This window comes from Orycteropus afer, unplaced genomic scaffold, assembly GCF_000298275.1.
Source record: "Orycteropus afer afer isolate SDZICR_OR568_19922 unplaced genomic scaffold, OryAfe1.0 scaffold00107, whole genome shotgun sequence".
Classification (NCBI taxonomy): domain Eukaryota; kingdom Metazoa; phylum Chordata; class Mammalia; order Tubulidentata; family Orycteropodidae; genus Orycteropus; species Orycteropus afer.
The window spans coordinates 7088635-7099097 of record NW_006921694.1 but is presented as its reverse complement, the minus strand read 5'-3'; the positions used below and the strand labels follow the sequence as shown (position 1 = coordinate 7099097).

At 38.9% G+C, this 10463-nt stretch overlaps 1 protein-coding gene across 1 annotated transcript in view; it reads right to left on the bottom strand.

Annotated features, from left to right (window-relative positions):
* The window catches only part of MSH3 (mutS homolog 3), a 381560-nt gene that overhangs the window by 112972 nt on the left and 258125 nt on the right, over positions 1–10463 (bottom strand). Inside the window, exons 16-17 of the mRNA XM_042781327.1 lie at positions 7557–7621; positions 4651–4767 (exon numbers count right to left, since the gene is read on the bottom strand). Of these exons, the coding sequence (XP_042637261.1) occupies positions 4651–4767; positions 7557–7621 (182 nt within the window). The remainder of the gene's footprint in view (positions 1–4650; positions 4768–7556; positions 7622–10463) is intronic.

The following is a 10463-nucleotide window of genomic DNA, read 5'->3' as shown; positions in this document are numbered from 1 at the left end:
TATGTATGTATATGGAGCTCTGGGGTGCTGGGGGCTTTTGGAAGTGGCTTTAAGGGGCAGCCTGGAAATGCAGCCAGACTCTGGTGGTGGAGTGGATAGGCATTTGGCTGCTAACCAGAAGGTCAGTTGTTCAAGCCCACCAGCTGCTCCATGGAAGGAAGACGGAGCAATCTACTTCCGTAGTGATAATGCCTCAGAAACCCAAGGAGGGGTCGCTATGAGTCGAAATCAACTTGACAGTAGTGACTTTGGTTTGGTTTTATCATATTTTTGGTCAGTGTTACCTTGACAGTAGTGAGTTTGGTTTTGGTTTTATCATATTTTCGGTCAGTGTTACCTAACTCTCGTTAGGTGGTTGTTGTTAGGGGCTGTTGAGTCAGCTCCTACCATAGTGACCCCATGTATAACAGAATGAAATTCTGGCCAGTCCTGCACTACCCAGCTAACTCTTACTAATTCTCAACTATACCACACAGGTGATATGATGAAAGCAGTGTATTCTTGGATTAATTTCACAGTTGGGCCCAGTTAGAAGGCTGATGCAGTAAGAATGGTATGAGTGTTAGAGTTAGAAATAGCTAGAATAGAAAAAGTCAAAGGGCTGAACAGAAGATTTCAAAGAGCAGCTTGAGTAGACAAAGCCAATTACTAGAATGAAATGTGCAAAGACCTGGAGTCTGAAAACCAAAAAGGAAGAACACGCTCAGCATTTCTCAAACTGAAGGAACTGAAGAAAAAATTGAAGCCTCGAGTTGCAATAGTGAGAGATTCTATGGGCAAAATATTGAATGATGCAGGAAACATCAAGAGAAGATGGCAGGAATACACAGAGTCACTGTACCAAAAAGAACTGATGGATCTTCATCCATTTCAGGAAGTGGCATATGATCTAGAACCAATGGTAATGAAGGAAGAAGTCAAAGCTGCAATGAAAGAACTGGCGAAGAACAAGGCTCTGGGAATTGATGGCATACCGATTGAGATATTTCAACAAACAGATGCCCCATTGGAGGCACTCACTCAGTTAGGCCAAGAGATTTGGAGGACAGCTACCTGGCCAACTGACTGGAAGAGATCCATATTTGTGCCCATTCCAAAGAAAGGTGATCCCACAGAATGTGGAAATTACAGAACAGTACCATTAATATTGCACGCAAGTTAAGATCTTACTGAAGATAATTCAGAAACATTTGCAGCAGTATATTGACAGAGAACTTCCAGAGGTTCAAGCCGGATTCAGAAGAGGACGTGGAACAAGGGATATCATAGCTGTTGCCAGATGGATCTTGGCTCAAGGCAAAGAATACCAGAAAGATGTTTACTTGTGTTTTATCGACTATGCAAAAGCATTTGATTGTGTGGATCATGACAAATTATGGATAACATTGAGAAGAATGGGAATTCCCGAGCACTTGATTGTACTCATGAGGAATCTGTACCGTGACCAGGAGGCTGTCATTCGAACAGAACAAGGGGACACTACATGGTTTAAAATCAAGAAGGGAGTGTGTCAGGGTTGTATCCTTTCTCCACACTTATTCAATCTATATGCTGAGCAAATAATCTGAGAAGCTGGACTGTATGAAGAAAAACGTGGTATCAGGATTGGAGGAAGAATCATTAACAACCTGAGATATGCAGATGATACAACTTTGCTTGCTGAAAGTGAGGATGATTTAAGGCACCTACTGATGAAGGTTGAAGAATACAGTCTGAAGTATGGATTACATCTCAATATAAAGAAAACAAAAATCCTCACAACTGGACCAATGAGCAGCATCACAATAAATGGAGAGAAGATTGAGGTTGTCAAGGAATTCACGTTGCTTTGTTCTACAATTGATGCCAACGGAAGGAGCAGTCAGGACATTAGACGACGTGTAGCATTGTGAAAGAACTGTTTCAAGTGCTGAGGAGCAAGGATATCTCCTTGAGGACTAAGGTGCGCCTGACACAAGCCATGATATTTCCAATCGCCTCGTATGCTTGTGAGAGCTGGACAATGAATAAGGAAGACCGAAGAAGAGTTGATGCTTTTGAGTTGTGGTGCTGGCGAAGAATGCTGAAAGTACCATGGACTGCTAAAAGAACTAATAGATCTGTCCTGGAGGAAGTGCAGCCAGAATGCTCCTTGGAAGCAAGAATGGTCAGACTTCGTCTCACCTATTTTGGTCATGTTGTAAGAAGGGACCATTCCCTGGAGAAGGATGTCATGCTTGGTAGGGTGGAGGGTTGACGAAAGAGGGGGAGGCCTCCAACGAGATGGATTGATACGGTGGCTGCAATGATAAGCTCAAGTATAGCAGGGATTGTGGGGCTGGCGCAGGATAGGGCAGTGTTTCGTTCTGCTGTGCATGGGGTCGCTATGAGTTGGAAACGACTCGACAGCACTTAACAACAACAACAACAGAATAGAAAAGGAGAAGAATGGGAGGAAAAAAAAATTCAAAGGGGAAAAAGACAATCAGGAATTTAAAGTCAGACAAAAGAGAAGAAAGCATCAAGGATAATGCCAAGGTTTTTAGCCTGGAAGACCAGAACTTTCTTTTGTCTGGAAATATGACAGAGAAAACATGAATCTATAAAATCATGAATGTTATGAATAGAGTGAACATGGAATAGCCTCACCAAATCCCAGGACTCTAGAATGTGGCCTTTGAAGCTTAAAAGGAATAATTTTAGTCCAATTTTCATGTTTTCAGTGATATTACTAAGAAAAAGGCCAGGAGAACTGAGAAGACTGAAGGACTCTGAATACCTTTATAATAAGAAACAGAAAATGAATTGGAAAAAGAATAGAATACAGCAAACTTCCAATTCTTGATTCAAGAGTCTGAGTCAAGATTACCTCAAAAGACTTAGGATAAATAACTTAAATCTGTTTCTGCTCCTGTAACTGAAGACTCCTCTGGACAAAAGGAACTTGGGTGGTGTAGTGGTTAAAACATTGGGCTGCTAACCATAAGGTTGGTGGTTCAAAACCAGCAGCTGCTCCACAGGGGAAAGGAGGTAGTTTGCTTCCATAAAGATTTACAGCCTTAGAAGCAGTTCTACTCTGTCCTAAAGGCTAAACGGCAATGGGTGGGTTTTGGCAAAAACAGATTGGTACCTACTTAAACCAAAAATACGAAACTCATTGCTGTTGAGTCGATTCCGATTCATAAGCAACCCCTCCTTGGGCTTTCGAGGCAGTATCTCTATGGAAGTAGATTGCCCAGTCTTCCTTCGAAGGAGTGGCTGGTGGGTTTGAACCACCAACCTTCTGGTTAACAGTCAAATGCCTTAGGCACTACACCATCAGAGCTTTTAAAACTCTCAGATAGTATCTATAGTCTGTTTCTTCTTCTTTTTTTTTACTTGTTAGATTGTTTACTTGACATGGAAATAAAGCCTGCTGAATACTTCATTGTATGTTTACTGTTTAAGTTTTTGAAGAGCAACACTAACAGTGAGATTTCTATTTAGAGTGATGCTGAGGGACTGATCTTTGGCACACAATCCACCAGCAGATGACCTGGATTTCTGCATCTTACTCTATTCATTTGTAAATTGGGGGTAATAATAATAATACCTCACAGGCTCTTGTGAAGAATAATGAATTCATATATATACATAAAGTGCTATGATCATTGGGCTGGAGCAGGCTCCCACAGATTCACGAAGTCAACAAAGCGTATCTTTTCCCAACTCCGGTTCAGTGCCATGTTAGAAGCTCAACACGAATCACAGAAATCAGCAAACACCATGGTTTTCTCAGAAAGCTGGTTGTTAGTCATTTACCAGCACATTACTGACTGAGACCCCAGTAAGAGTTCAAAAAATGTTTACAATTGTTACTACACCCACTCCTCACTTATCCACCTGGTTAAGTTTCACAGACCAGGTCATTATGCAAATTAGGCATTCCTCTGTGCTCTGGATTCCAAGGCCTGGCTGTCAGGGCTAGCACTCAAGTGGATCTGGGGCCTGCAGCTAGACTAGAGGTATAGCTGACAGCTCTGGTGTTTAGGCAACCAGCAGGACTGGGGGTCAAGACAGTCAGTGGAAGCTGTTACCTTTGCCCATACCCCCCACAACTGCCTCCTCCACAGTCCCAGCCACCTGCTGCTGCCAAACAGGCTGAGATAGATGTCATGGAAACAAGCAACACTGCTGGTCTTGGAGGGGTCAGAATCCAAGACCGAGAGCCTAGAGACTTAATAGCTGCTCAGAAGAGGAGCTCAGCAGCTCAGGATGTGCAGGATAGGGCAGCTGGCTTCTGCTGCAGCCCCCAGGACCTGAATTACCCCTAGTACCTTTCCTGCTACAGAATTTGGTGCCTCCAAGGGCTTGAATAGAAGGGAGAAGCAGCAGCAACCTCCCCTGCCTCCACCTTCTCTTGGCCCCCTCCAGCCACTTGAAGGCCCTTCTCCTTGTTAATCTTCTAGCAACAAAATTTTAGCACAATAACAATAAAGCGTATTTGGTCTCTCACCAAAAACAGGTGAGCTTACATTTTATTGGATTGAAAATCAAATCAAAGAGTACATGTACTCAATTACTTTATGGCAGGTCCCAAGCAGCAATCTCTACCTTTCTTTTTGATAGAAAGGTTTTCTGGTCTATTTCTCATACAAAGAAGTCCGATTATATTTTTCATTGTAAACTCACTCTAGAAAATCTAGCCATTCAGAGCTGCAGTCAAGGATTAGCTGCTCCCGGAGCTGATTCAGATGTCTGTAATTTTCTACAATAAAAGGAGAGTGAAAGCGGCTCACAGCTTTGGTGCTAGAAGAGAAAGAAAAACAGAAATAGAAGTCAAGGTTACTAAGAAATCAGTAATGCCATCACGTCCGAAAATTAAAGTAGTTATTTATTATTGTCAGATGAACTTTGAAAGTAAAGATCTGTAAATAGAGAACATTCTTGAATTATGATCCTGAATTCTACTGATTCCAAAGATCTCTGTTGTAAATAAAGTATTTGGAGTTCATTTGACTTTGTTCATTTTAAATGCATTTCAAATAATATCCATATGGAAAAGTCAGAGTTTAGAATTTTTATTTCATAAGCAGGAAGCTTTTTTCTTTATATTATACTAAATGAAAATGCTTTAAAAAAATGATCAGAAGCAAATACAGCAAAATAAAGTCTGATAAAACTGGGAGGTGGATACATTGGTGAACACAGTATTCTTTATATTTTATACTTTGTACGATAACTGAAGTAGTTCAATCAGATAAAGAAAGCTACAATTCATTATAATGGAAGGCAACACATTAATTTAGGAGAATGCATTAATTTAGGAGGCAAAGAGGAGGAGCTCATCATGCTCTAACCATAGCTTCCGAATGGCCCTGGATAGAAGAGATGCCACAGGCCCCTCTTCTAGGCTTCAGTATGATCTCTACTATCTTCTTCATCAAGAAACTGTAGAGCATAATGGGGAATGTGTGGGTTTCCAGCCACAGAACCTGGGCCAAGGGTCTGATTCTGCCACACTATTACTATTTATGTGACTTGGGACAAATAACTGACCTTCTCTAAACACTGCTTTCCTCATCTATAAAATGGGGATAAAAATAGTATCTCCATCAGAGTACTGTTGAGAGGGTCAAAACAGATAGTGCTTAGACAATGCTCAGCAGAGTGAGTACCTATGTTGGGAGTTGTTTGGTGGTGGTGGTTATGGTTGTTATGGTATTATTATGATGATATCTTAAAGAAGAAAAGGTCAGTGCTGAGTGATAGGCAGGTTATAAGAGTGTACCTTGACCTTTTCTTGCACCCCCATTCTTGAAATATACTGTCACAAGTGCCTTTAATATGTCAAGTCACTGGACTAGGGGGTGGGCCTTTCATGTTCAAGATATGACTGATGAGGTTCTAATACATGCTTGTCAAGGTCCTCATGGCCAAACAAGGGACAAAGAATTGCAAGGAACCTTCCCCAAACCATCTTATTTGTTCATTCAATTTTCACTATTGAATGCTAAAAAGATGCTAGCACTGATTTATGTCTTGTTTGTTACTTTTAAATTACATCATCTAGATCTGGTAACGTAGTACCTAAGGCACCTGACTGCTAACCAGAAGCCTTGTTGGTTCAAACCCACCAGCCCCTCCTCAGAAGGAAGATGGGGCAATCTACTTCTGTAGTGATACTGCCTCAGAAACCCAAGGGGGGGTTGCTGTGAGTTGGGTCCGACTCAATGGCACATAACAACAACAACAACAGATTTCTGTGCAGACATATTTATCACAGCTTTCTCTTCTGGCAAAACCCATTTAGAAAGACATTTAAGGTATTGTTATAGATTGACTAAAATGATTTTTGTAATTTCTCTTCATAAAGCATATTTTCATTCATCAACTGTAGTGTAAGACATAAGTAAAGAAAGAAAAGAATGCCTGCATAGAAAGAAAGAAGTAATTTCCTAAAATCAACAACACTTAAATCTAAATTACATACACCTGGAAGCACAGAGGAAAAAATGGATGGTATTAGAGCCAAATAAACCTATGCTTATCCCTTCAACAAGGAGCTCTGCTGGTGTAGTGGTTCAAGGACCCAGGTGCCAACCAAAAGGTCAGGGGTTTGAACCCACTAGCTGCTCTGCAGGAAAAAGAAGAGACAATATGCTTCTCTAGAGATTTATTATAGCCTTGGAAAACCCTCTAGACAGTTCTACTCTGTTCTATAGCGCTATGAGTTGGAATCAACTTGATGGTAGCAGATTTGGTTTTGGATTATGCCTTCAACATCTTTTGCTAGTGGCAAAGGATAATAGGTTCCTTTTTAAATTAAAACAATAAAATTAATAATCATTCACATTCCATGTCAAGATTCTCCTTTATCCTTAACATAGAGTACCTTAACACCATCACCAGCTACCCTCTTCTATACTAGGCAAATGCTAACATTTTCCCCTCAAACTTATGAATAACAGTAACAATTAATATTCCACAAAGAGAACAACTCATAGAAATGTACAGTTCTCTCATATCCCTCTTGGGAACTAATGTCTAACCAAGGAAAATAGGCTGAGTCTCGCTGTGGTTCTCTAATTTTGTTTTTGATTAATTTCGTTGAAGCAGTTCATGATATAAATTGCAAAAAGGATGCAAAAAAGTTATCATTAACTATGTGCCATGGAAAGCATTAAGAACAGAGAAATTCAGAGCTCAGTGAGGTAGAAAATGAAATTTCAGCTTCTTAAAAGAAATGTCAGGCATAGCATTCATTCATCAGGAAGTTCAAGCAACCAAATTAATCTTATAATTAAAGGTTCCTCAGCTTTTATTTTTTCATGTGCTTACCATGTACACTGAGCTTGGAGAATAAAACACTAATTTACAAAACAAGAAAATAAATATATGAAAGTAAGATACTCTTTAAAATGTTTTTAAAATAAATGATAAAAACAGTTTAAAATAATGATCTCCCTGGCTAAGAAATTCATAAGAAAATTGCTCTTAATTTCAAGAATGTGGCTATTATTAATCCAGTAGCACACAGGTATAGAGATTTCATTACAGTTTATATTAACAAGAAAAAAAATGTATTTTAAACCTACCTTCCCACCTTAACCCAATCAGTTGGTATACAAGATAGAGCTGAATTCTTTATTTCAATCATAAACTAAAATAAATACAAAAAAAACAGTTAGATATTCAAATTATTAACTGTTTGACTTTCTTATTTTCTCCATGCTGTGTTACAATAGTTTAGTAAATGTAAATTTGAAATATTTGAAATAAATCCAGTATTGTTCTTAGGAGAATTTACATATGTCTATACAGCCAGATATTATAAATTAAGATTTCAATACTTGGGATAAAATACAATGATAATGAGCAAAAAATCTGTAATAAAGGATGTAACACAGAGCTTTATTGTTTTACTATTGTTATATTCATAATACGGATGGTGATTTTTCCTTAATGACCTCTTTCATTTCATTTCGACTTACAGTGATACACCTTTGGGTTTCTGAGGTGGTAAATCTTTATGGAAGTAGATTGCCCAGTCTTCCTTCCACTTTCATTTATTAGTATCCACTTATTTAAGAATTCTATTACTCAGGTAGGGATTCACTGGGTGGTGCAAACAGTTAAGTGCTCAACTACTAGCCAAAAGGTTGGCAGTTTGAATCCACCCAGAGATGCCCTGGAAGACAGGCCTGGACATCTGCTTCTGAAAGGTACAAGGCCTTGGAGACCCCAAGGAGTAGTTCTACTCTGCACACTGGGTCACCATGACTCAAGGTCAACTAATAACAATGATGACAACTCAGGTAGTAAGATTAAACTTATAAACATAAAATTTTAAATTATTTTATTAATAGATACAACAACAGGTTGAGATTCAGTCCCTCTCCTGTTCTGCATCGAAGATCGTAACAGTCAGTATCCAAGAAGCCTGAGCTTTCCGAACGCAGCTTCATAAAGAGAACACTGACTTCCCCAATTATTAAGAGAGGAACATAGTTGTTTTTATATAGTGTTTTCTTGAAGCTTTCCCTTATATGAACCATATATTTATAGATACAATTTTTTTAGATTTTTGTTTGTTTGTTTGTTTAACTGTGGTTGGGTAAAAGTTTACAGATCAAACTGGTTTTCCATTCAACAATTCATGCAGTTTGCTTTGTGACATTCACTGCAATTTGCACAATGTAACAGCACTCTTCTTACTTCCTCCCTGTGTTTATCATTTCCCTTCATCCTTCTTTCCTAAACCTTCCTACCTTCTTGGCTTTATCCCAAGGCAAATGCTGCCCTTTTGATCTCATATGGTTGATTATTCTAATGAGCGCATACCTCCCTGGTGTTACCATTCACTTATGGTCTGCTATCATTTGGCTGAAAGTTGAGCCACTGGGGTAAGTTCACTTCCAGGCTTGAAGGGTAACTAAGGGCCTTAATCTCAGGGGTTCCACCAGTCTCTATCAGACCAGTAAGTCTACTATTTTTTATGATTTTGAGTTTTTGTTTTACATTTTTCTCTCAGCCTATACAGGACCTCTTATATGATCCCTTTCAGAGTGGTCAGCACTGGTAGTTGGGTACCATCTAGTTCTGGTCTCATGTTTGTGGAGGTTGGGGTTCACAAGGTCCATTAGACCTTATGACTAATTATTTCCTTGTGTCTTTAATTTTCTTCACTCTTCTTTGATCTGGTTGTGGAGACACCAATAGGTACACCCTAGATGGCTTCTCACAAGCCTTTGAGGCCCTAGTCACTACTCACCAAACTAGGATACAGAATGCTGTCTCTGTCAGTCAGTTTATGCAGAAGGACTTTAGTGTCCCCTGACACTATGATCCTAAGCCCTCAGACACAGGAACTCATTCCCTAGAGATGTTTGGTTATGGCTAAGATGTTTTCATAACTTTACCCCCCATATGCTCTACTACCTTCATGGATATACTTCCAGCACATATAAATACGTATGTAGAGATATCCTCTGTCAAATCTATATATATTCATGGGTGTAGTTCCATTCTCCCATTTTGCTCTGCAAGCAAATTTTTCTGAAGTCAATCAGCTTCTAGAGTAAGTGAAGTCAAGTTTTTCAATCACATCTTTCATTTGAGCATTTGCTCTAGGTCATCTTGTTGCTGTTAGTGCCATTGTGTTGGCTCCGACTCATAACACCCTTACATACAAGGTCATCTTAGTGTGCTCTAATTTCTGAATTATTATAACGAACTCCCGTATTTTATTTAAACAAATTTTTTACAAATCCTTATTTTATAAAACTTCTTGAACCCAGAACTTTTGTAGCTGCCACTAATCTTAAGAGGGCTATGGGAACTTACTTCCGTTTATCAGCTTTATAATGTTCCATGTATTTTTGATAAGTATATTTTTAATGTATCACCCTGGCTTGTGAGTCTGCTTTTCCATTAACAGAAACACTGTAGCCTTTATACTAATTATAACAGGAATTAACAGTTAATTTTATATATTTTCATCCTTAACAAAAATTTAGGAATTAATGATGTCCTCCTGTACAGAGAAGTATTCACACAATTTCAAATCTGCTACACAAAAAAAGTTAATTAAGAGTGAAGAATATAAAAAGTCTCTTGACTACTAAAAATATCTTAAGAAAACCCCACAAAATAACTATCATTGACAAGAAAATAAACCTTTCCTTAAAAAATTCCACCTAAATGCTATTTTAAAATGTTGTATGAGAGGGCATATTCGCCTTTTTATAAAATAATTCTGGGAAGAGCTGTTGCAAAGGCAAAAAGTAGAATTCAGCAATGTATCAGATCGTTTAGACCAGCAAGATGGCGGACTAGGCAGAAAGACTGCACAGACCCTCTTCAACAAAGAAAAGGGAAACCAATTAACACAGACACAGAAGATAATCCTGGATCCCTGAGCCTTGAAGGGAAAAATATAGAAGTGGACTAAACCCCAACTAGCAGAACAATTTATGTGAAAATACCAAAAAAAGGAGACATAC